The sequence below is a fragment of the Hyla sarda genome, chromosome 2 (assembly GCF_029499605.1).
Source record: "Hyla sarda isolate aHylSar1 chromosome 2, aHylSar1.hap1, whole genome shotgun sequence".
NCBI classification, from domain to species: domain Eukaryota; kingdom Metazoa; phylum Chordata; class Amphibia; order Anura; family Hylidae; genus Hyla; species Hyla sarda.
The window spans coordinates 417,577,209-417,604,299 of NC_079190.1; the positions used below are offsets into that span (position 1 = coordinate 417,577,209).

Genomic DNA, 27,091 nt, shown 5'->3' on the forward strand with positions numbered 1-27,091 from the left:
CGCAGGTTGTAGACCACTGTTAGAGGAAGTTGTACTCACGTGTTCCCGCCGCTCCGGACCGTCACCGCTGCCCTGGATGTCGCCTTCCATCGCTGTCGGCTCCGGCAAGGCCTCTGCTTCCCCGGCATCCGCGCTCTCTGTCGCCGCCATCACGTCACTACACACGCCGCTCCTATTGGATGACGTCGATGAAGAGCGCCGACGATGCAGAGGATCCCGAAGAGGACGCGCCGGAGCCCCGAGGACAGGTAAGTGATCGTCAGCAGACCACAAGGGGCATCGTAAACGGCTATCCGGTGGCAGCTGAAGCATAGCTGGATAGCCGGAAAGCCGTTTATGCGATGGCCTCGACATACAAAAGCATCGTATGTTGATGCTGCCTTCGACATGCGATGGCCTCTGAGAGGCCATCGCATGTTAAAATTATTGTATGTCGGGGCCATCATAGGTCGAGGGGTCACTGAATAGTAAATTTGAGTAGCTGTATTAGTCCAGTGATGCAGATGCAAATCAAAAAATGTTGCAGTTTCTTTTAATACCTTTTTTATTGGACTAACAGAATTTTGTTAAGACAAGCTTTCGGGATTCCTCCCTTTATCAAGTCCAAACAAATCTTGCTTTGGACTTGATAAAGGGAGGAATCCCGAAAGCTTGTCTCTACAAAATTCTGTTAGTCCAATAAAAAAGGTATTACAAGATACTGCAACATTTTTTGATTTGCATATATATATATATATATATATATATATATATATATATATATACATTTGTATATATATATATATATATATATATATATATATATATATATTTAATTCATGTTTTTAACATTTTTGGTAATACTATACAATGTAATATACAGATTCAGTTAATGTACACATAAATGCAGTATATATTATGTAATTTGCTGCATAATGTTATCTTCTTTGATAACTATCATATTGTCATTGGTAGATTGTCAAGAGTAGATTGAATGTGACATTTGAGGATGTAAAAAAAAAAACAAATAAGGACAATGCCAAATTTTCAGGTTTCACAACATTATATTGTTCCTATAAAAGTTCAGTCACCTTGGCCCCACAGCAGAAATCATTATATTGTTTTTACTATAGCACCAGACCCAGAGATTCACAGTTTGTAATATTGCACCTTTAAGAGATCCTGTCTACAACAGTGACAGCTCAATAGCCACAACTGAATCATTATTTATCAGCATAGCAAAGCCAGCGCCAACCATGCCATCATAATGGAGCCAGCAGCAATAATTCCAACACTAGGGTACATTCACATTGGCATAAAGTGTGATATTGTGGATTCAGAAAATGCTTTGATTTTTGCATCCAAGCTGCGCAGTTTCACTGGCCAAAACCCTGCTCCTATTGACTTTAATGGTAGCAGGCAAAACATACTAAAAAGAAGTGCTGAAGATCCCATTGAGCCAAGAACCATAGAAAAGGGGGGTGGCTGTATACAACAGCATGGTCTTAGTGAGTTTTAAACTGTGTAATATCTTTACTATAACACATTTATGAAAGGATATAAGGATCATTGTGAAATCCACACAATATCTGCAAAATCCTAGGAATGTGTTATCATCATCTTAATCACCTGCATAGACATCATCATACATCTTATGCGGTTCAGGTAATATATTCTTAAATCTTTTATCACCTTATCAATGTTGGGTAGTTTCCAAGTTTCTGTGTTTCATTCCTAAAATATTTACATTTAGCTGATGAAAAAAACAATACTCAACTTTTTCAGACAAGAAAACAGCCAAAAATGTCCCTCATATCACTAGGGGGTAGGGGGTGTCAAATGCTATGGCTCCCCACATCATCACACCAGCAGTTGGAGAAATGTGTCGCTCTGCAGCAAAGGAAGTATTGAATTTTCCACCAGGAGGACTTCATACTCAAATCTGACCTTTGTTGGATCCCGTACAGAACTGAATTTGTCATTTAGGACAGCTCAAATAGCAGTCCAGGTTCCTGGTTCATGACACCACCCTAAAGAGTGCACACATTCTAAAGCAACAGGCAAAACACATTAACATCCCGTCAATAGTTCTCCTTTTGTACTTCATCTGTAAAGGCCTTTTGCGTGCAACAGAGAATGACTGAAAGTGATATCTCTAAGAAGAATGTGTGATCCACATGTAGATTCAACAACCACCACAATGCAGGTCCGTGATAATTCTGAAATCATTTAACTGGGATACAGCAATACTGTTGGGAGGCTTGTTCATGATTATGTATAACCACAAGACCTCTCACAAATTATGTCAACATTGCAGGTTTTCATAGGCATGGAAATGTGTGCTTTTAATTATAAATTCAATGCCTCAAGTATGCACTATATGGCTTTTCATTCATTCCCCATGTAACTTACTTTCCAAAGGCAAAACTTGCCACATTATCTACTTACAAGACTCCTCTCTTCCTCCCCTTGCACCATGCAATGATCATTCATTCTCAATTCCCCGATAAATTCTATATTCTATATTAATTCATATATGAGTATGGATTATCAGTTTACTGGGAGATCGCACTGTCCATAGGTGTCTATAGACAGGGAAACGGAAGGAAGACAAAAGAGCTACTGCAGCCCATCTCCCTTCAAGTGAATTGATGGTGGGAGTGGCAGTGAGCTATTTTAGATGGGAAAGAGGTACCAAATAAAATCTAGGCCCCAGGTGAATAAAATTTATGGGAAGCAAACTGACAAAAGTTAAGAATGCAGGATACAAGTCATATTCCTCATGTACATATACAACAGCAAATTCTGAAACAGCACTACAAAAAATCTGTCCTTTCTCTTGCCATGTCAACTGGCAGTGGTGGACCAGACAATAGAAAACTTTGGTCCAAAAAAAGAAAAAAAACTTCAATAAAATGATAAAGGAATTGAAATTAACCCTTTATAGAATGTCTTGTCTGAGGCAGGGAGCCTCACTTGGTCTGTTTGCACCTAGACAATTATCTCTTGTACCTAGTTTCTCTATGGTAGAGAGGCTTCCCTCTTCCAGAACAGAAATCTATGACCACAGATTGCTGGTTTCTAGAGACTACTTCTAAGTAAATACACAACACGGGTCCTTGAGGAATCTATCTGCTACCTGTCAGAATCAGACCTTGCATTTGACCCCTGATGTTAAGGTCTTCGCTTTTAATTGCTCCTGGAAATTCTCAACAGCAGTCCTTTTACTATCTGAACTTATCTAAGCAGCAGGCCTACAGCAACCCACAGCAATCTTCTTCACAGTCTCTTATCAGCAGGCCTACAATAGTTCCCGATAGTCTTCTTCTGTGTTGTCCATTTTATGTGTTTGTAATTGCACTTAAAGGGGTACTCCGCTGCTCAGTGTTTGGAACAAACTGTTCCAAACGCTGGAGCCGGCGCTGGGAGCTCGTCACATCATAAACCCGCCCCATCATGATGTCACATCCCACCCCCTCAATGCAATGCAACGAGCTCCCCTCATGACATCACATCCCACCCCCTCAATGCAAGTCCATGGGAGGGGGCGTGGTGCCACACCCCCTTCCATAGACTTGCATTGTGGGGGTGGAGCATGACATTACAAGGGGGCAGGGCTATGACATCACGAGCTCCCAGCACCGGCTCCAGCGTTCAGAACAGTTTGTTCCAAACGCTGAGCACCCCTTTAATGTAACTCACTTCACAGTTCAATGCTTATTCTAGATACACCTGGCTGACCCAGGAGGGCACTAGTAGAAACATTGCAACTAGTCTTTAATAACAAATCACAACCATTTTTTGCCTATCCAAATCAATATGTCTTTGCAAATAAACTACATAATGGGGGGGATTCATCAACATGAGTGTATGGTAGAGCTTTTTTTAGCCCTTTCTGCTCCGTGTATTTGTCATTTAGCTGCGCAAAATTTACTAAACTTGTGCACCGGTCTCTGTGAATCATGTGCAGTAATAGAATCCAGCCCATCTCAGCTCTTGAAAAAAATATAAGGCAGACTTGTACGTGTGCTCAGAGCTGGTGTATATTTGCGCAAGAAAATTGCACTTGCGTCCTTTTTTTGCACAAAAAAAAGACGCAGTTAATAATAACGCACAAAAAGAACGCAGGAAATATCCTTGCACAAGATTTTGCACAAGAAAATACACCTAAAATGACTCTATATAGATTGATGAATCCCCCCCAATGTGTGTAGTCCGATGCTCCAGTCATGTTTCATCTGCCTTCTGACCTTCCTAACTGACAGAAAATAGAAGGGTACATAAAAAGTAAAATAACACATGGCGCAGGATCAGACTAGTTTGTAAAAATATAGACAGATTGGTCTGCACAGGAGCTGTGTACACAAAACAGTAGGACGTTGTTATGCCGAACTATTTACAATGTTGCTTTGTTTTAAGTTGAGATGATAAAAAATCTTGGTATATCATTAATGTTGCTTCTTAATAACTGGATTAGAAAACATAAGTTCCCTTGACCACTAGATGTATCAACTGGATTGTGTATTCCATCACTTTCACATCAATATATCTTTCTATGCAAACTCTATTTACAGCAGCATGTATTCCAATAAAGAAACACACAACTAGACTTTCACTATGGCTGCAGGTATATCACTGGAGTTGTTCTGAAGTTTGCCATATTACTATATTGGCATTGAATGTATTCTATAGGAATCTTGCATTCTACCCGCTAGGTTGTGCTGTTATCATCTTTTAAAATGGAGAAATGTTGGTAAAAGTGGTACAGTACATACAATAACTTGGTATAATGCACACAATATCCACTACCTTTCAAGGGTCCATTATAATAATAGACTGTGTACAGTAGGCTGCACCAACTGCATAGTACAATGGGTCCATGATTTATGTGTTCAACTGGACAGACTCATTAAAATCTATTCATTCAGTAAATGAATTTATAAAAAGGAGTGAGCATGGAATGAATGATAATGAAAGATAATGCAAGAATAATATTACTATTCAAAGACAAACACATTAATCCCTCTAAATAACTATGGAAGTTCTCAGTACAATTGGGCTTTGTTCTTCAGCCCTTATACTGAATGATAGTACAGTAAGGAGTTGAACTTATGATCTATGTCTTGCTATATCTTCCTTCTCGTCTTAAGAAAGTGCAAGGATAACAGTAGAGAACCCAGCATTCCTGCCTGATTAAATGGATTAGCTATAAACCAGAACTAATCACTGTAGACAATTCTTAATTCAGCCAATGTGCATGATGTTGTGCCCCATTTTCCTTAAGGCACTTGTAAAAGAATGCCATTTGTATCTCTTCTGTCAATTAACTCTGCTTTGAGCCTTATTTATACAGATGTGCCGTGGATTTTTTTTGCCACGCTTCTTCACTTTGAACGCGGGAACACAGGGAAGGAATTTTAAATATTCATCTTTTGATTGCTTCTACCATTGTATTTAATGTTTGCAGTTAATGTGAATAGGTTTGCATTGCATGATCTTTTGCGTGAGGCAAACCTCCTCTGCACACTACCTATAATGTAATATTTACATAAGAAATTGTACATTCCCTTTGTTCAGTTCATTGATCTTTTTGGGGGTTTAACCACAGAATAGACACAAGATTTGTTCTTATTTCAATCAAAATATTTGTACTTGTTTCAACATCATTTCTAGAACTCACTACCCCGCTAAGAATTTACATCAGGCATGGAGTCTCTTCCGACAGCTATTTTTATAGGAGAAGTTAAAATAATTTTTATTTTTGTCATTGGCTGGATGATATTTCAATACAAATGTTTAAGTGGAATTGTGAATCAAACTAAGCAGATCATTATTTGACCAAAAAAGCTATCCACCTACTACTGTACATTTCCTGGATTGACTGATTATTTGTGTATTTCTATAACATTAATTTGGCCTCAAGGGCTTCAAAATATATGGCCAAAGCATATTAAAGAGGTACTGCACCCCTAGACATCTTATCCCCTATCCCTTATATAGGGGATAAGATGTCTGATTGCGGGGGTCCCGCCGCTGGGGTCCCGTGCTGGGAACCCCGTAATATAGCATGCGGCACCCACCTGTTTCTTGGCCGGAGATGCTGGAGGGTCTGGGTCGCGACCACGGGAACAGAAGTCCGTGATGTCATGGCTCCGCCCCGTGTGGCGTCACGCCCCGTCCCCTCAATGCAAGTCTATGGGAGTGACGTCACACAGGGCGGAGTCATGACATCACGGACCTCCGTTCTCGTGGTCGCGACCCAGACCCTCCAGTGCTTCCGGCCAATTAACAGGTGGGTGCCGTATGGACCCCCGCGATCAGACATCTTATCCTCTATCCTTTGGATAGGGGATAAGATGTCTAGGGGTGGAGTACCCCTTCAAGCCTTCAGTGTGATTTCCATCGTGATCTTTATTTGTATGCTACAACAATAGATCAAACGTGTTTTTCCTTGTTTTGAGCTACAACAGACAACCATAATGTAAGAAACTCCCGCTCCAGGTCTATCCATGTATCACATGGTGACTCATCTTTTGTAGGACAATCATATAATTCTCCACTTCCCCTGTGCTGGTTACTGCAGGGAATATATATGGCCAAACAAAACTTCCAGCTGAATTGTCCATGAGTCAAACCTGTTTTTATCAACTAATTGCCGGGTGTTGTTTTATAAAATAAATAAATAAAAAACCCTCATGCCTATTGAATTTTATGCATGTATCCACTAAAGTATTCTTGTTGTTTCAAAATAATTTTAATAACCTGCATGGATATTAACCCTTTAGAGTGGTGACACAATGATTTTTATTGCTCACAATGTTGTTATTGAGATCCTAAGAGCCCCCTCTATGGTGCAGAGCTATTACTCATTTATCCAATTTCAAGGGGCAACCCCAAAGATGTGTTGTTTGCCAGTAGTACACACATGACTTTATATTGCTTATTTTTCTGGCAAATCACAGCACACATTCCTCTCTACTATGCCATGGCATTGGACTAGTGAAAGTGCACTAAAAAAGCTGTTATTTTGTTGGGGTCTAATATCACAGTATACTACTATAGCTGGTATGTTTGGGGGGGTTACTGATGCACTGGGTTTTCAAGGTGCTGTGTGAGAATCAATGCAAGAAACAACAGCAATAATGAAGAGGTTACACTAAGCACTGAAATTTAGAGGTGAGGGAATATAATTTCAGAGCAGTTAACAGGAAGCAGTAGGTGTACTCTCATTTACATACACAGTAGCTGTACTGTGCTTTATGAGTGGTAAGAAATTAGAATAAATCATTGATTTACCTTTTAGGAACAGTGTGGATTATCTTTAGCAGGCAGACTCTCTCCTGCAGACAGCACATGGTAAGTTCTGCCCCATGGCCTTTGTTTTGTCTCACTGTGTCTAATACTAGAGACACATTTCTCCCAACACCAGAAAAGAGAGAAAGGAGGCATTTTTGGTAAATAAAGTGATTTACAACTATGTTCTGAATTTTATAGGCCATCAAGTAAAGTTGTTTAAAACAACGGTGACCACTTATCTAGTGTGAATATGATCTATGAGTTACATTATAAATCTAACCTAGTTTTATTTAAAATTTGCTGCCAAAACTGTCTTAACGAATTAGTGTCCCTGGGTTAGGTTTAGATAAAGCCATTTACTAAAACCATTTACTTTCATTAAATTGAATCCACTAAAGATTTACAAAGAAAGCTCATGCTGAAAAAATCACTGAGCACAATTTAAAGGTCCTGAAAGCAGATGGAGTTGAGTCTAGTGATCCGTGCTTATTTTAAAGATTACAGAAATACAGGCCTTTTCAAAATGTATAAACATAGATATGTCATAATGATGGCAAGTAAAAACAAGTCAGTGAGATGAATGCACATCAATGCCAATATACAGTATACTTGTATATAGTCTTCTTAAGGAGAACATTTCAAATAACATGAGGACATTCCATTAATCTACTTATTATTTTCATATGATCTAGCACCACAGACCCAACTATGTAAAGCTGTTATGTCTGAGGAGGACTTATTGATGCATGGCTGGTCACACTGTACCGCTTAATGCTGCGCATTACTTTAGTGTAGGATTAGACCAAACTGTCCATATACAGTATAATAAAATATGAAGTGAATTATTGCAAAGAAATTTTTAATAATACATAATACAAGATTAAGGAGGCAAACATAGATAACACACAGCCCAAGGCTTAAACTCTATATAAGTGTTTCCCAACGAGGGTGCCTCCAGATGTTGCAAAACTACAACTCCCAACATGCCTGGACAGCCTTTGGCTGTCCAGGCATGCTGGGAATTGTAGTTTAGCAACACCTGAAGGCACCCTGGTTGGGAGACCCTGCTCTATACAGTTCTTTTAATCTCAGCTAACTGGGATAGAAGTGTTAATTGTTGATTATATTTCCTTGGTGTCCAAGACTTTAGAAAGACTATTAAAAAAAATAAAACACGAAACACAGAAAAAAAAATATCTTAGTTATTTTTTATTTAATGACCCCCCCCCCCCCGCCCCATTGATCTTATTTTGACTTATATTTTAATACAAACAGAAATATTTCAAAAAATGTTATTTATGTAGCCCAGAAGGTCGGCCGTGCCCTCTCCTCTTGCTCACTGTACCGTGTGTGGCTGGAGGACAACTTGCTGCAGCAGGAACCTCCCCCCTCTACCTTGCCTGCAGTAGAACTAAAAGCTCATTATGCCCTGCCCCCTTGAACAAGCTTCACCCATAGGCATGTTTTAGAATACTGGTTTAGGAGCATGCAAAAAATAAAATTTTTATATGCTTTCTACTGTTATTTATTTCCAAGTTTAGTGACACTTTCATAATAAATAAAGGTAATATAATAGGTGAAAATGCATCCACTAAACAGGCTACCATGGTGTATTGAGGAATATATGAGATGAGGCATATTTCAGTGACTCCTTTTATGGTGTTAAATAAAAATGAAACTAGCAGGGCTGTCAGCATGTAACTTTAAGCATGCCTATCAATAGCTTCCCTTTTCACCAGGGAGGAAAAGAATATCCCTGGACTCTTGACATACTAAGAGATGCCCCCCTGACACTTGAGCCTCATTTACATATTAACAAACAGGCTGATGACAGGTCCACTTTAAAGGGGTACTCTGCCCCTAGACATCTTATCCCCTATCCAAGGATAGGAGACAAGATGTCTGATCGCAGGGGTCCCACTGCTGGGGACCCCCGCAATCTCTCCTACAGCTCCCAGAGTCATCAGCTCTCCAGAGCAAAGTTTGCTCTGCCCCCTTAAAGGGGTACTCCCACCCTAGACATCTTATCCCCTATCCAAAGGATAGGGGATAAGATGTCTGATTGTGGGGGTCCCGCCGCTGGGGACCGCCGCATTATTGCATGCAGCACCCACCTGGTTTTTCACCGGAACCGCTGGAGGGTCTGAGTCGCGACTCCAGGAACGGAAGTCCGTGAAGTCAGGACTCCGCCCCCGTGTGACATCACGCCCGTCCCCTCAATGCAAGTCTATGGGAGGGGGCGTGAGCAAACTTTGCTCTGGAGAGCTGATGACTCTGGGTGCTGCAGGAGAGCAGTGGGACCCCTGCGATCAGACATATTTTCCCCGATCCTTTGGATAGGGGATAAGATGTCTAGGGTGGGAGTACCCCTTTAATGCAAGTCTATGGGAGGGGGCGTGGCAAGAGTCACGCCTCCCCAAAGATTTGCATTAAGGGGGCGGGGTGTGACATCATGAGGGGGCAGTGCCATGACGTCATGAACCTCCGGTTCCTGTATCGTGAGTCATCTGGAAAGCTAATGACTCGGGGTGCTGCAGGAGAGATCACAGGGGCCCCCAGCAGCGGGACTCCTGCGATCAGACATTTTATCCCCTATCCTTGGATAGGGGATAAGATGTCTAGGGGCAGAGTACCCCTTTAAGTTTACAGATTGTGAATGGCCATAAATCTAATTTTATCCAATCCATTAAAATAAATACCAAAACATGTAAGATATAGAAGGCCTGGGTTACCAGGGCTAGTAATGCTGCTCTAGCAATGAATTGCCATTGAGAGATTAACTCTCTTGATAGGCTCCGGACTTTATTTCTGGACCTGGGTTAACCATTTCTAAAGCTACATAAAATTCTTCCTGAAAATGATGAAGCATACAGGGTAGAAAATAAACTCACTCTATCAGGGGACCGTACAGAGGTCTCTCCCATGATCTATTTATACTCAGGACTGTATCTTTAACAAGGAGGCATCATCTACGTCTAGAGGAAAGAAGGTTTCTACACCAGCACAGACAGGGTTTTTTTTACTGTAAGAGCAGTAACGCTGTGGAATTCTCTGCATGAGGAGGTGGTCATGGTGAACTCTGTACAAGAGTTCAAAAGGGGTCTGGATGCATTTTTGGAGAGTAATAACATTGCTGGTTATGTATACTAGATTTATAGGAACAGAACGTTGATCCTGGGATGTATTCTGACTGCTATATTTGGAGTCGAGAAGGAATTTTTATATCTAGTATGAGTTTTTTTTTTTTTTGCCTTCCTCTAAATCAACTAAGTAAGGAGTGATTAGGGATATAGGTTGAACTTGGTGGACTCTGGTCTTTTTTTAACCTAATGAACTATGTTACTATGCTTATTATATTCTAAATATAAGCTGTGTTTTGTATCACTGTACATTTGGTAACATGTATTCCTCATAGTCATATTTTAGGTGTAAGAGAATTTAAGTGTTAAAAAAAAATGTTGAAACCAACTGACTGATAATCCTATTAAGGTGAAATCTTAACACTAGAAAATTCCAATGTCTTTATGGTTGAACTGCGAATGGCCTTTTTTTATAATGAACAGGGAATAATGCTAAATGAAGCATCCTCCTAATTTTATCTGATGACATTTTAATATGGAAACAGATGTAATGGAGCTGGATTTACCACAGTTCATTGTGCACTCTCAGACTCATAATAACTCATTTTAATACCTATAGGTTTCACAATAAGTTTTTGTCAAAATTTTGTAAAAATGTCTCCCATTTTGACAAATATAAATATAGCTTATAAGCAGCACCATGTGGGGCAAGTGAGGTTGTACATCGCCTAGGAGAGTTTGGTCTGTCTGGCCCCTATTCAGATTAAGTATGTAGGACAACAACAGCACCAGCAAAGATGAAGCTCTTTACCTAAGTTAATTTCCACAGTGTGATAGTCCTTGTCAAGTATTGCATGCTTGGCAAAGGCTGTATCGCACAGCCGAAATGTTGTATGTTAATATAAACTTGGATATGTGTTGGAAGATCTGAGCAGTATGATCTGAGCATGCCAGATCCAACAGTTCCAATGGTAGGGTTCCAAAAAAAAAAACTATTTATTGAAGCATAAAAATCCCCAAAATAATATAGGTCCTCGAAACAACTGACGCTTTTTGAACAAACGGTCTTAATCAAAAGTTCTTGATTAAGAAACTTTGTTCGAAACACATCAGTCTTTTCGAGGACCTGTATGGATTTTCAAATTTTTATTTTTTGAACCATTAAAGGGGTACTCCCGTGGAAAACTTTTTTTTTTTTAAATCAACTGGTGCCAGAAAGTTAAACAGATTTGTAAATAACTTCTATTAAAACATCTTAATCCTTCCAGTACTTATTAGCTGCTGAATACTACAGAGGAAATGGTTTTCTTTTTGGAACACAGAGCTCTCTGCTGACATCATGACCACAGTGCTGACATCTCTGTACATTTTAGGAACTGTCCAGAGCAGCATTTGTTTCCTATGGGGATTTTCTCCTACTCTGGACAGTTCTTAAAATGGACAGAGGTGTCAGCAGAGAGCACTGTGGTCATGATGTCAGCAGAGAGCTCAGTGTTCCAAAAAGAAAATAATTTGTTTGTTTTCCACGGGAGTGTCCCTTTAACATTTGAGCTGGAAATTCCTATGATATTTAGCCTGTTTGATCTGACGATCTGACTGTATAACAGAAGTCACAGGTATTGACAGCATGAAGTACCATATGGACATGATGAGTACCATAGACAAACAGGAAATATACAGGCAATGTTGTGTACATAACTAGGCCTTTTTCAATCCATATGACCTCCTACCAGGCATTTCTCAAGTGACACAACTTGACATTTTAAACCCATAAGGCTCATATAAGAGGGTATCTTGCCTCAGCCTGTGATTGGTTGAGAGGACAGGGATAATGCATCACAGAAAAAAGTTAGAAGTTGTGACAAACAGGGACCAGGAGTCATCTGAGCCACAGCTGCAGGGGATCAGAGGTGGTGGGTATCACTTCTCTTTTGTTTTTATAGTGTATCCCTGGACAAGCCCTTTAAGCTCTAATATTCCCCTGTAGGTGTGAGAATATGGCCTGTCTAGTTAGAACCTCTAATTACTAAAATTATAAAGACGGGATGATCTTTTTTAGAATGTTGCCTGAATGCAAAAAATGTAATGGGATTGTCCAGCCCCTCTCCCCAGGCTAATCTCACATTGGGCGTGGAAAGACACTGCTGAACGCCTTGGCAACCAAGACAAGCCAAGATAACCATCTCACGCCCAGCAGGTAATATGCATGTGTTCTATTAATTAGAATTAGGGTTTACACTGTATGTTTGTCTCTGTTTCTGTTTGTGTTACAGTATTTTTTAGTTTTATTCAAAACATACTCATTTACGATATGGTGTATGGCAAATAATATATATGTTGCAAGTCAAAGGTAGGCTGGGTTCACACTACGGTTTGTAACTACGGTTCCCCTATACGGCTGGGAGGAGGGGTGGGCGGGGCGTAATCGCGGCGCCCGCACTTAGCCGTATTCGGGAACCTTAGTTAATGCATGTCTATAAGCCGACCGGAGTGAACCGCAGCCTCCGGTCGGCTGCTTTTTCGGCCGTATGCGGTTTCCCGACCACAGGCAAAAACGTGGACCGTGGTGGTATACGGGAACCGTAGTTACAAACCGTAGTGTGAACCCAGCTGTAAACAGATTCTGCCATTTGGCATCCAGTAGCATTCAGTTTTAGCATCCACTAATGTTTACTTTTTTTAAGTACATAAAACGTATGCACTAAACGGAAAGTAAAACACAGTGTGAGACTAGCCTGAGGCACCTGCCTGATACTTGAATTGGATAGTTGCAGATAAAGGTTGAGTAAGCCTTTTAAACTAGCAGTTTGTTTAAAACTCAAGACAAATATGTTCTTATGAAATGTTCTATAAGATATAGAGAAATAAATAACTCAATGAAAACTATAAAAACTCAATTTGTCTTCACCTTCTGTCTTCTTCCAGTAAACTTTGACCTGAAGTTGATTATCCTGGTAGAACGGAGCTCCGATTTCCAGCATGTGACCGGTGCGTTTTCTTTGAGGCGGCACTAAAGTATCAGTCTTCATTTTACTGACTTTTGATATTTGATCTTCTAAAAATAATGAAATGATTTATTAGACTCTAGGCTACATTTTATATTAACAGTAAATTGTATTTCCATTAATCCATTTGCTAGGCGCTCTTTTCAGAGCTATATTGATCTTCATTAGAACAGTGAGGACCAAAGCAATATAAAAGTAATGAAGTAATATATGATGCACTGTTATGCTCAAGTAACATGGCCCCCTGACTAAAATACTGGTCTCTTTATACGGTATTTGATCAAGGGACTTTTGGGCTGGCTTAGACCCCAGGGATCGCAATTTAAATCTGTAACCGAGTCCTCTTACTGTTGTATAATGTATAGTACAGGTCTCCTCATCTGATCTCAAAGAACTTTTTAGGCCCACTTAGACTGTGTTTGCATTCTGTGCACCTCCTAAAATACAGTCCTGTATTTTTGGGATTTGGCCACTGAGCCTAAATTAACTTTTTACTTTTTACATTTATATTTAGTCCCTCAAGGGACACAGCCCACTTTGGCCTTAAAGGGGTACTCCGCTGAAAACATCTTATCCCCTATCCAAAGTATAGGTGATAAGATGTTAGATCGCGGGGGTCCAGCCGCTGGTGACCCTCGCGATATCCGTGTCGGCAGCATCGGCATCATGCCATGCTCCTCCATTCATGTCAATGGGAGGAGGCAAGACGGCTATGGCATAGCCGTCAAACCTACTCCCATAGAAGTGAATGGAGGGGTGTGGTAGCCGCATCACCAGTCATCGGGCACGGAATGGAGTTCACTCCATGCGCTGAATTACAGGTTGCCGTGCCGGAGACCACCACAATATAACATCTTAGATCCTATCCATTAGATAGGGGATAAGATGTTTGTGGCAGAGTACCCCTTTAAATGGGCACTGTCACCAACTTTATTTTTTGATATGTTGTAGTACTTATGTACTACAACATATCTCTAATATACTTTTATTATTATTTTTTTCATTAAAAAGGTTTAATTTACATTTAAAAACCGGCCACTGAAAAAGGACTGATTTTGGAGTGGCAATCAGTCCTTTTTCAGTTAGGCTGCACTCCCTCCCTGCCTGTCAATCAGACAGGCGGGAATGAGCGCATTGGCTCCCCGGCCACTGGCTGGGAGGCCACTCCTCCCGCACATCGACGCCACCGCCTCGTTGCTGCCGCTGTCCCCGCTGCCGGACTCTGCAGTAACTGCAAGTGTAATGAGGGAACGGGTATGCGGGGCGGGGGGGGGAGGGAACGGGCTAGTGCCGTAGCGGGAGGGGGGAACGGGCTAGCAAAAAAAAATAGGATGGTGGGAGCTTCCATTTAAGAACACAGTCAGCTTTATATACTACACTACTTTTCACTCATTCATTGTTGCTGCAGTAAATATAGTTAGGCTTTATACATTATACTGTTTGTTACTATTATGGGGCCTATTAAATTTTATCAAAACCTCATCAAAACCTCAGCTCTTTTGTGAACAATCATTTCTTTCAGGCTGGAGGGGGTTAAAACATTAGTTTATTTATTGCATCAAATTTGACTTTCCCATATCATTATTTACCAAAAGTATCTTAACGTGTCTTTGAACACCCACAATCCATGCACATGTACTTACTAGATGAGCTTGATGGTCCGGAGGAAAAATACAAAGAGACCTTTGCGCTTTTTAGACGTACTTGTCCCCAGTATGTAATAGCTTGAATCTCTACCATATAATTGCTGTTGGGCTGTAATCCTTCTAGAGTCACATAATTCTGGCTCTGAAATTCAATAAAATATTAAAGATGCATATTAACAAGCTATGCTACAAATTATATCAATATATGTTAAGTAGATCGACAAAGTTTACCCCTTCTGTTGTCTTCCTACGCTTCTTCTTAGCTGGAACAACAGATTTGCCATGGGAAGTCCAGCTCCAAAACACTTTATAGTGATGCAAAGGAATATCAGGTTCTTCTGGAAGATCCCAAGAGACCCAAACTGTAACAGTACCATCATTGTTTGTTGTTGAGTTAGCTATCCTGAGATTTATCGGTGTTGGTGGAGCGGATGGGTCTAGGACACAAAATATTTAGGGATCTTCATTTTCATATTGAATAAATTTGTCTTTTCTGTATTTGTTAATCAATAGTAAAAAAAATAACATGTAATAGGCAGAAACAAATAAATAGACAGCTTAAAAAACTGAATGGACAGAAATCAAATACTGACAAAGTACAATTGACCATTTAGAGCCAAATTTAATGTATGACAAACATTAACTTTTTTATTTCATAGTGTAGAGGATATAAATACGTGAGATATGAGGGACTGGGATAGCCATTAGTTGTTGGAAAGATATAAGATGAAGGGAACAGAGGAAAAAGATGGAATTGTCACACAACTGCAGTACAGTTCCTGAACCCAAAACAAGTAAAAAAATATATAACTGGAAATTTGGACTATATTACTGTTTTTTTTTTTTTTTTTTTTTTTAATACTGTACGGCTGGGTTCACATGTCCGGCATCCGGCAGAGGTGAACTCAGCCTAGATCTTGACGCAACTGATGACACAACTGATGACAAGTTGTCTTTAGTTATATGGTATCTGGCGTCCATTGTTTCTGGACAGTGGACAGGGGAACACAGCAAGCTGCGTTCCCCTGTCCAGAGCCCTCCGGCGTGTCCAACCATCAGGTGTCAAAATTAAGACACTGGATGATTGTGAACTGTCCCATTCAAATAAATGGGATCAGTTCTAGGATCAGTTTCTCTCCGGTGCACGCCAGAGGGAAACTATGATGGACACCGGATATATGCGAACCAAGCCTTCGGAAACTGCAGTGCTGGTTCAAAAGTTATAATGGCGTCCCTAAAAGATATTTAAAAGCTTTCCAGAAGCTGCCTATAACAGGACAGCATGGAACCCTTCTCTTCTTTACAAGTCATGAAATGGACAGTTAAGGTGTTGTATATGTAGATTAATCCCTTAAGGACCAAGCGTTTTTCAGTTTTTGCACTTCAGTTTTTTCCTCCTTACCTTTAAAAAACATAACAATTAAAATTTTGCACCTAAAAATCCATATGATGGCTTATTTTTTGCGCCAACAATTCTACTTTGTAATGACATCAGTCATTTTACCCAAAAATCTATGGCGAAACGGAAAAAATAAATATTTCCGCAACAAAATTGAAAAAAACACCATTTTGTTACTTTTGGGGCTTCCGTTTCTAAGCAGTACATTTTTCGGTAAAATGTATTCTTTATTTATTCTTTATTCTGTAGGTTCATACGATCAAAATGATTCCCTACTTATGTAGGTTTGATTTTGCATTACTTCTGAAAGAAATCATAACTACATGCAAGAAAATTTATAAGTTTAAAATTGTCATCTTCTGACCCCTATAACTTTTTTATTTTTATGGGGCGGTATGAGGGCTAATTTTTTGCATTTGGTACTATTTTTGTTTTGATTGGACATTTAAAAGGTCTTTATTCATTTTTTTATGTTGTAAAAAGTGACCGAAAATATTTTTGGACTTTGGAATTTTTTTGCGCGTATGCCATTAACCGCGATCAGTGACACGCGCTAATAGCCACGGGTTCCGGCCGTTGTTAGAGGCTGGGTCCAAACCGTTATGGAAAGGGAGCAGACTCAGGACAAACATGTACACCCTTGGTCCTTAAGGGGTTAAGGAGCCCCTGGCACCAGCACAATCACCAATTTGGCCTAGAGAAAGTACCTAAATAGCCATGATAGAAGGTTGTCCCAAGTTCAGGCCAGAGATGTTGAAGTGGTGAATGAGGATTGGTTCCCTGTTGTGTTATTTTATAATATATGTTGGCTTGTCTTTTGGAAGTTGGTTTAGTCCATTCACAGTAATGCATCTTTGCTCAATTTGAAACATGTCACAATAAAGTCACAGAAATGTATTTCACATGAGCCTCACCAAGTGCAAAAATAGAAGGTCAAGTGGAGCGTCACTCATAGATGGAGAACAAAAAGAGGCAGAACTTGAAAGCATTTAAGAAAATGAGGTCATGTGTTCTTTTAACTTTAGTGTGCACCTGGATGTTTTCGCTGTGCTAAATTAGGTATTCAATGCATTTCCACGCTCACTGCATTAGTTAAATAATCAACATACTATGTGAATCCTTAGTCTTTGTTTGTAGTAGTCTTCTATTATCACAATGAAATGAACAGTCATTCGTATTCATTGTTGAACAGATGTTTAAAAGAATTGGAAAGAAAAGAAAGGTTCCAAGTAAAACTGAGATGAAGGCAATTATTCCATCTAAGGTATAAATACAACTTGTTTAACTCAGTGTTCTATTTTTATTCCTCTTACTTCCTGGGGTAAATTCACTATTTGCCAAAATACATGTATCACTCTACTAGTGAGAAATAACTTAATTAAAAAAATATTCACTATATGAAATAGCTAAACACCAATAATTATTTTCCTTTTAGAACAAGGTTGACAAAAACAATCCTATTTAAATATACAGACTGAAACAGTCTCAGGCTGGGATTAGTGGTCATTGTTTTTGGTATGCTGATGTCACTAAGTATAAAAAGCCTATACATTAAAGCATCAAAATAGTCAAAAACACATTTACTGATGTCCACAGCTGGTCCAAAGGCTTATATCTCCAATGTGGACTTTAATCCCTTAAGGACACAGCCCATTTGGGCCTTGGGGACACAGTAAATTTTCCTTTTTTTGCATTAAAATAAAAAAAATGCATTTCCTGTGATGTCCTTACCACAGTTCTCTCTGCTGACCTCTGCGGTCCATTTTAGGAACTGTCCAGAGAAGCATATGTTTGCTATGGGGATTTTCTTCTTCTCTGGACAGTTCCTAAAATGGACAGCAGAGGTCAGCAGAGAGCACTGTGGTAAGGACATCACAGGAAATGCATTTCTTTTTTGGATTTTTCTTTAGTATACAGCCCCTAAAAAGTACTGGTAGGATTAAGATTTTTTAATAGAAGTGATTTACAAATCTGTTTAACTTTCTGGCACCAGTTGATTTACTGGAGTACCCCTTTAAACCCTTAAGGACCACGGACGTATGAGTACGTCCCTGCAACCTGGGTCTTAAGGACCAGGGACGTACTCATACGTCCCAGCGAATTTCGCATTCCGCTGCGAGCCGGGCGGGTTGCGAAACCGGACGCTTGCTGAAATCATTCAGCAGGCGTCCGAGGCAAATGCCGAGGGGGGTCCCGGGACCCCCACATGTCGACGATCACCGCAAATCGCAAGTGAATTCACACTTGCGATTTGCGCGATTCCGGGTCATTACGGGTCTATGGTGACCCGGTGACCCGGAATATAAGGGGGATCGCGGGTGTCTAAGACACCCACAATCCCCCTGAAGAGATAAGAGTGAGGTGGCAGGGGTGCCACCCCTCCTATCCCTGCTATTGGTGGTCTAGACGCGACCACCAATAGCAGATCGGGGACGGGGGCTTAACTTTTGTTTTCCCCATTCTGCCCACCCACAATAGGCGGGGCAGAACGGGGAAACGACAGAGGACCGGTGCCGGAGTCCACTTACCGGTCTGCGGAGGCTGCGGGCGACGATCGGCGTCGGAGATCGGCGGGCGGCGATGTAGTGCAGCAAGCTCCCTGGATCCGACGGAAGCCAGTAAGTTGCCTAGCAACATCTGGAGGGCTGCAGTCCGTGACCACTAAATAGTGGTCTCTATACTGTAGCACTCCAGATGTTGCAAAACTACAACTCCCAGGATGCCCAGACAGCTGTTTGGGCATGCTGGGAGTTGTAGTTTTGCAACAGCTGGAGGGCTACAGTTTGAGACCACTATATGGTAGTCTCTGAACTATAGACCTCCAGATCTTGCAAAACTACAACTCCTAGCATGCCCACACAACTGTTTGCTGTCTGGGCAAGCTGGGATTTGTAGTTTTGCAGCATCTGGAGGGCCACAGTTTGCAGTGGTCTCTATACTGTAGCTCTCCAGATCTTGCAAAACTGCAAATCCCAGCATGCTGGGAGTTGTAGTTGCGATCCCTCCAGCTGTTGCATAACTACATCTCCCAGCATTTCCCAGGTTTTTTCCCAGTTTTTTCCCAGATGGGGTTACAAATTTTGTGGGGTATTTTCTGCTATTAACCCTTGCAAAAATTTGAAATTTGGGGGGGGAAAAGCACATTTTAGTGAATTTTTTTTTTTTTTTACATATGCAAGTCGTGAAACCCCTATGGGGTATTAAGGCTCACTTAATTCCTTGTTACGTTCCTCAAGGGGTCTAGTTTCCAAAATGGTATGCCATGTGTTTTTTTTTTTTTGCTGTTCTGGCACCATAGGGGATTCCTAAATGCAACATGCCCCCCCAAAAACCATTTCAGAAAATCCCCTTGTCGCTCCTTCGCTTCTGAGCCCTCTACTGCGCCCGCCGAACACTTTAGATAGACATATGAGGTATGTGCTTACTCGAGGAAAATTGGGCTACAAATCGAAGTATACATTTTCTCCTTTTACCCCTTGTAAAAATTCAAAAATTGGGTCTACAAGAACATGCCAGTGTAAAAAATGAAGATTTTGAATTTTCTCCTTCACTTTGCTGCTTTTCCTGTGAAACACCTAAAGGGTTAAAACACTTACTGAATGTAATTTTGAATACTTTGGGGGTGTAGTTTTTATAATGGGGTCATTTATGGGGTATTTCTAATATGAAGACCCTTCAAATCCACTTCAAACCTGAACTGGTCCCTGAAAAATAGTGAGTTTGAAAATTTTGTGAAAAATTGGAAAATTGCTGCTGAACTTTAAAGCCCTCTGGTGTCTTCCAAAAGTAAAAACTCGTCAATTTTATGATGCAATCATAAAGTAGACATATTGTATATGTGAATAAAAAATGTATTTGGAATATCCATTTCCTTACAAGCAGAGAGCTTCAAAGTTAGAAAAATGCAACATTTTCAATTTTTTCATCAAATTTTGGGATTTTTCACCAAGAAAGGATGCAAGTTACCACAAAAATTTTCCACCATGTTAAAGTAGAATATGTCACGAAAAAACAATCTCGGAATCAGATTGACAACTAAAGGCATTCCAGAGTTATTAATGTTTAAAGTGGCAGTGGTCAGAAGTTCAAAAAACGCTCTGGTCCCAAGGGAAAAATTGCCTGGTCCTTAAGGGGTTAACGGCAATTTTGGACTATCTTTTTTTTTTTTTTCGCACACTGAGTTTGAAGCGCGCTCAGCTCGTGAGCATGCTCCAAACACGGGTAAAGGGATCAGGGCATACCGGTACACCCTTGGTCCTTGGACCAATATGTTGTTTTTTGTGCAACCTATTGTACACTTTTGATTTTAACATAAAATTAAACATTTTATTTAATCATAATATGTATGGCACAACCAAGAAAATATTATTTTTGGCAAATATTGAAAAAACTACCAGAATTTAGCAACTTTTCAGGGGTTTCGATTTTTCATAGTGAATTTTATGGTAAAAGTGATATGTTCTCTTTATTCTGTGGGTCAATACAATTAAAATGATATCCATGGCTACATGTTTTTCTATTATTGTACTACTTTTAAACAAAGTCAAACTTTTTTTTAATCAAAATAAGTATGTTCAAAGGTACACTATTCTGACCCCTATAGCATTTTTATTTTCTCTATGCACAGGCCTTTATGTGCGCCATGATCTCTTTTGCTTTTTTTCTTTATACGATATGACCAAAAACCCAGACTTTTTGAATTTGCGCTATTCACTATACTGGATTATTAACATTATAGTTATTTTCTTTTTGAAAAGAACTAGGTTCTATGGGGACTTTCTCCTGCTCTGGACAGTTCCTGAAATGGACATAGGTGTCAACAGTGAGCACTGTGGTCAGACAGGAAAGAAATTCAAAAATAAAAGAACTTCCTCAGGAGCTACAGCAGCTGATAAGTATTGGAAGGATTAGGATTTTTAAATAGAACTGGCACAAGTTGATTTGAAAAAAAAATATATAGTTTTCCACTGGAGTACCCCTTTACGCCAATGGAAAACATTTTTTTTAAATCAACTGGTGCCAGAAAGTTAGACAGATTTGTAAGTTACTTCTATTAAAAAATATTAATCCTTCCAGTACTTATCAGCTGCTGAATGATCCAAAGGAAGTGCTTTTCTTTTAAAATGTCCTTTCTGTCTGACCACAGTGCTCTCTGCTGACACCTCTGTCCATTTTTGGAACTGTCCAGAATAGGATAGCTTTTCCATAGGGATTTGCTCCTACTCTGGACAGTTTCTAAAATGGACAGAGGTGTCAGTAGAGAGCACTGTCGTCAGGCAGAAAGGAAATTCAAAAAGGAAAGAACTTCCTGTGGAGTACACAGCAGCTGATTAGTACTGGAAGGATTAATATTTTTTAATCAAAGTCATTTACAAATCTGTTTAACTTTCTGGCACCAGTTGATTAAAAAAATATATATTTTCCAGTGGTGTACCCCTTTAAGTATATTTCTTAACATGTTTATTACATTGATGGATAGATAGATAGATAGATAGATAAATAGATAGATAGATAGATTTTTAGATAGAGATGACTCACCATCAGAGTTAAATGTACCAAGTGTCATAATTCAAGAACACTGTTAACTGTTTAGTAGAGTTAAAGGGATATTAAAGCTAAAATAAAGTTTTATTACTTCAAAAAATAAGAAATTAAAAAGTTGTCTTTTTAGTCTTACACCAATTTTATCTCCAACCCTTAAACCTTGGCTTGGTGGTAAAGACAAGCTTTCCAGCACTAAAAACATTAAAGACATATCCTTAGGATTCCACAGTGCTCAGCAAATGACACACATAAGCCAGCTGCTCAACATTAGAAAATCATTAGTCCCATGAGGGGGAGAGTAGGATTTTTATTGAAGGCTGGGGGTGTGTGTTTTGATTTTACAAGCACCAAGCAATGGAACCATGAAATCACTCTCAATATGAGATTTATGCCTCAAGAAAGAAACAAACAGCCTTCTTTCCATTTGTGAACTTATTACTAGCCACTTTTATAGGATATGTGTATATATATATATATATATATATATATATATATATATATAGTGCTGGCTCCTGCCATAGGCTAAGTAGGCCACTGCCTAGAGCTCCCCCATGATGAGGGCGCCACCTGTGGCCTTAATTATACTACTGATGGCGCTGCGAGTCATCACATACAAAGTTATAACTGTGCCCGGCCAATCCCTGCACTATGCTCTAGCCGTGCGCAGGTAGCTGAGCAGTCAGAGAAGAAACACACACCAGGAACTGACAAGAGGACATGGGAAAAATGCTTGCAAGTCTGCCAGCGTATGCTGGGGACTTGAGCAGCTCCATACCCTCGGCATTACATCCGATCTGTGCTGCCCTGTGCTATTTTCTTCTTACCAAGTGTCGCCTTCTCTGCAGGAAAATAGGAGACACTCAGTAAGGAGAAGATCGGCCAGCACAGATCTGATATAAATAAATACATGTCTGATCCCCTAATTGCTATAGCCTAGCACTGGAAGCGCTTCACAGGCACAAGACAGGGACCGCTAAGGAGTATCAGTAGATGGCAGCAGGCACAGTAAACCAATGAGGAGCAGGCTCATCACATGACATGTGCCGGCTGATTTCTATTGACTCCTCCCAGCAGCTCCGCGCCTGCAGTTCCTCATGTCATGCTTGTACCAGCCCTATATATATGTATATATATATATATATATATATATATATATATATATATATATATATATACATATATACTGATGTGACTATATAGGTACAATAGTTTATTTTCTGTTGCACGCTTCCCCTTGGCCCTTTTTAACCCCTTAAGGACCGAGGTTTTTTTCATTTTTGCATTTTCGTTTTTTGCTCCTTGCCTTTAAAAAATCATAACTCTTTCAATTTTGCACCTAAAAATCCATATAATTGCTTATTTTTTGCGCCACCAATTCTACTTTGTAACGACGTCAGTCATTTTGCCCAAAAATCTACGGTGAAACGGAGAAAAATCATTGTGCGACAAAATTGAAAAAAAAAACGCCGTTTTATAACTTTTGGGGGCTTCCGTTTCTACGTAGTACTTTTTCGGTAAAAATGACACCTTATCTTTATTCTGTAGGTCCATACGATTAAAATGATACCCTGCTTATATAGGTTGGATTTTGTCGTACTTCTGGAAAAAATCATAACTACATGCAGGAAAATTAATACGTTTAAAATTGTCATCTTCTGACCCCTATAACTTTTTTATTTTTCCGTGTATGGGGCAGTATGAGGGCTCATCGTGCGAAACGGAGCTTGGTCGCCATCCTGTGTCCCCCCACTACCCTCTTCCCATATGATACTTTTGTGAGTATGAAATAAAAGAAGATTTACTCAGCTGGCCGCGGTGAGTTGCCGATTATTTCTCTGCTTCTTTGTTGCTCTTTATAAATCGTCATACAACTCAGAAAGTGTGTGCGGGGCACAGCTCTAGCAGGCTTCAGTGAAGTTGTGCCTGCTGGGGAAGCCCGCTTTCTCCTGCCAAGAGCTCACACATTGTGAGTGTGATGACTGGTTCTGCCAGAACCCATAGGGTTAATGATTTCTAGCCCTGTTGCTTGTTTTGGTTGCTGGGATGACGCCTCTGTGCTCCTGGGTGTGGTTAAGCTTGCTGAGCCAATTAGAGTCCTCCTGGTTGCAGCTCAGGCATATATAAGGAGGCCCTTTTCAGTCATTCTCTGCTTGTGATAGTTCTTAGTAACTTACCTAGCTATCTCTGTGCTCATTCAGTTTATTCTGGTTTTGTGACTTTTGTCTTGGCTTTTGACTTCCCTTTGATACTCTGTTACTGCACTTTGCACTCTCCAGGTTTAGACTTGGCCCTCTGACTATGTATTTTTGTGTGTGCGTGTTTAGGTTTATTTTCTGTTAGTCATGTACCTCCAGCCTTTCCAGACCTTTTGTCAGTTTTGTAGTTTATTGTTTTGACTTTTTTACTGTCCCTCACTTTTTAGGAAGGGACTGTCACCGTGGTTATGGACCTGTCGTCTAGTTCAGGTACATAAGTAGGCAGAGACAGGGGAATAGTGTGCACTCCTTCCCTGCCCAGACGTGACATTATCACAAGCCCAACTACTGCATCTGTTTTGTTGTTAGTCATGGACCCCATGACAGCTCTTGTTGGTCAGATGCAGAACCTAACTCAATTGGTCCAGGATTTAGCTGAGAAGGTACAGCAGCAAGAGTCGTTTTAATCTCAGTCTAAAATAAACCAGGACATGATTGAGAGGCTGGAACATCAGGAGCAGCTGAATCAGAGGTTGTTGGACAGAATCTTGGAGCTTGAGTATTCACACTAAATTGTTTTTACTTCTCTTCCAGCTCCTTTGGAACCTCAGGTTAGTCTTCCTGAGCATTTTATAGGGAACTGAAAAGATTTTAAAAACTTTTGTGAAAGTTGCAAGCTATACTTTTGGATTTAGACCCCATTCATCTGGTATTGAGGCCCAACAAGTTGGTATTATTATGTCTCTTGCCAGGATGTCCCCAAGAGTGAGTTGTCCTCTGTGGACTCTCTGTTTGCTGGTTTGGATCTTCTGTATGCAGAATCTGACCGAGCTGCGTATGCTGAGTCTCAGCTGTGTACATTAAAACAGGGATGTAGACCTGTCGAGGAATATTGCGCAGATTTTAGGAAGTGGTGTGTGGCTTCCAAATGGAACACCCCAGCTTTGATTTGCCAGTTCAGACTGGGGTTATCTGGCATCCTAAAGGACATGCTGGTGATCTACCCTTCTCCTGACACCTTAGACCCAGCTATGACTTTAGCAGAACGTTTGGATAGATGTTTGCATGAACACAGATGAGAATGTTGTTGCTCCTCTGTCTCTCCATTTTTGCCTGTTTCCTCTTCTGTTTCCAATCATCAACCGGTGTCTGAGGAGGAACCCATGCAGCTTGGCTCCATATCTACTCCAGAAAAGTGTTAAAGGGGAGTGGGCGAGAATAGTGTGCACTCCTTCCCTGCCCAGACGTGACAGTGAGCAAGGGGACACAGCTTTTTAAAGTTTGGAAAAAAGGGCAGGAGGGGTGTTAGGAGTAGTTTGGGAATATAATCTAAATTAGTCTAGAAAATATGGTTTGATGAAAGGTACGTTAAGTAAGTTATAAGTAAGTTATAACATCAAATTCTGGTTACCTGCAGTTGCCACTAAAAGTTTAAAAGCTTACTTTATACTGGTTTACTATGGTATTTAGTGTGTAAACAGTATGCAGTAAGCACCTAAGCACCCTCTAGTGGTTGCAGCAGACAATCTCTTCACACACTTTGATGCATTCCCAACACCTTTAAAAACTTTTTAAAATCCTTATTTTCCTAAGAAATTGGGCAGATGTGTCTACTAGTATGAAAAAGAATTGTACATTGTTCTATTCTTAAAATATTTAATTTAAATTTTTTTACAGCTGTGCCTACATATCTCATTGAGACTGGGTTCATGTGTCCAGGTACATAATTGTTAATTATATGCAGCATTTTTCGATGCTACACAACCATGCCAAAGGCCATGTTCTCCAGATTGTCCATAGGTCTGGTACCATTCTCCATTTTAGTCTATGTGCCCATCTGGAATGTCTCCATATCACTGAATATACATTAAGTAAACCCAGCTTTTTATTATCATCTACCTTGCATCATTTATGCTATTATGCGACATTCACAAATGGATGTCTACACAATGTGAGTCTGAACAGCCAAGTATTTGCTGGAGTTGTGTCTTTACTATATGCTTTAGTGTCAGCTGAGTGGACGCATTAACTTAATAAGTGAGTAGTTTGTGAGTAATATATTGATTCTTTTGTTGTGTTCATGTTTAATTGTTAACTGGTGCCTCTAAGTGCAGATAATGGCCAGAAAGTGTCTGATATATGTTAACATTTGACCTGCCTTTTATATGAACTTTTAGCAAAAGGCTCAATGGTTTTTGAAAACAAGATTTACATAGAGTTATTAAGAGAGGTTTATTTTCACATTATAATAAGTAAAAAAAATGTCCTTAATATACTCAATATGAATTTGTTCTTATTCTAAAATAATTATTTTATTCATTTTACTCTTGGTTCAGGAGTCTTATAAAGAAAAACAAAAGTGAGATTGCCAGACCCAAAAGGTTAAGTGTAGCAAGATCCTACATTAACAGAAACCAAGAGTGTGGGGGAGGGGTGGGAAGTGGTATGAGATCTTATAAAGGTTTTCATTAGGTTAATAGGTAATTTCTGGACTCATCGATGTCTTTGTTAAATGTTCCACCATAACAAGGGCTTAATGGAATTGTCTGTTCTTGGACAATACTTTATTAAATTGTAGTCTATGAAAAGTATTGCTTTTTCAGTGTTGAGTAGGCTATGTAATGGCTGAGGTGGACTACCTTCTATTGTTAACGGACTATAGCACACCTCTATAGTGGGAATTTTTCATGAATGGGCCATCCATTTAAGTCATTTCTTCAGTTCTCAGATTTTCTAGATACGATGGCCCAGATTTATCAAAGAATGTCTACGGTAGAGCTATTTTCCCACGTTTATTTGAGTGGTGGGTTTGACTTAGTGTGCATCTTATTTATCAAGAAGGTGCAGCAGGATGATGAATTTTGCGCAGCTCTGCACCGGTGGTATAAGCTCTACCACATATACTTTTTCTAGACGCTTGTGAGGGAGGGAAGTAGACTCTTTCCCG

General features: G+C 40.0%; 1 protein-coding gene across 1 annotated transcript in view; it reads right to left on the reverse strand.

The window, feature by feature from the left end:
* Nucleotides 1-27,091, reverse strand: part of ANOS1 (anosmin 1) — a 162,470-nt gene that overhangs the window by 19,864 nt on the left and 115,515 nt on the right. Inside the window, exons 7-9 of the mRNA XM_056558868.1 lie at nt 15,238-15,443; nt 15,004-15,148; nt 13,264-13,410 (exon numbers count right to left, since the gene is read on the reverse strand). Of these exons, the coding sequence (XP_056414843.1) occupies nt 13,264-13,410; nt 15,004-15,148; nt 15,238-15,443 (498 nt within the window). The remainder of the gene's footprint in view (nt 1-13,263; nt 13,411-15,003; nt 15,149-15,237; nt 15,444-27,091) is intronic.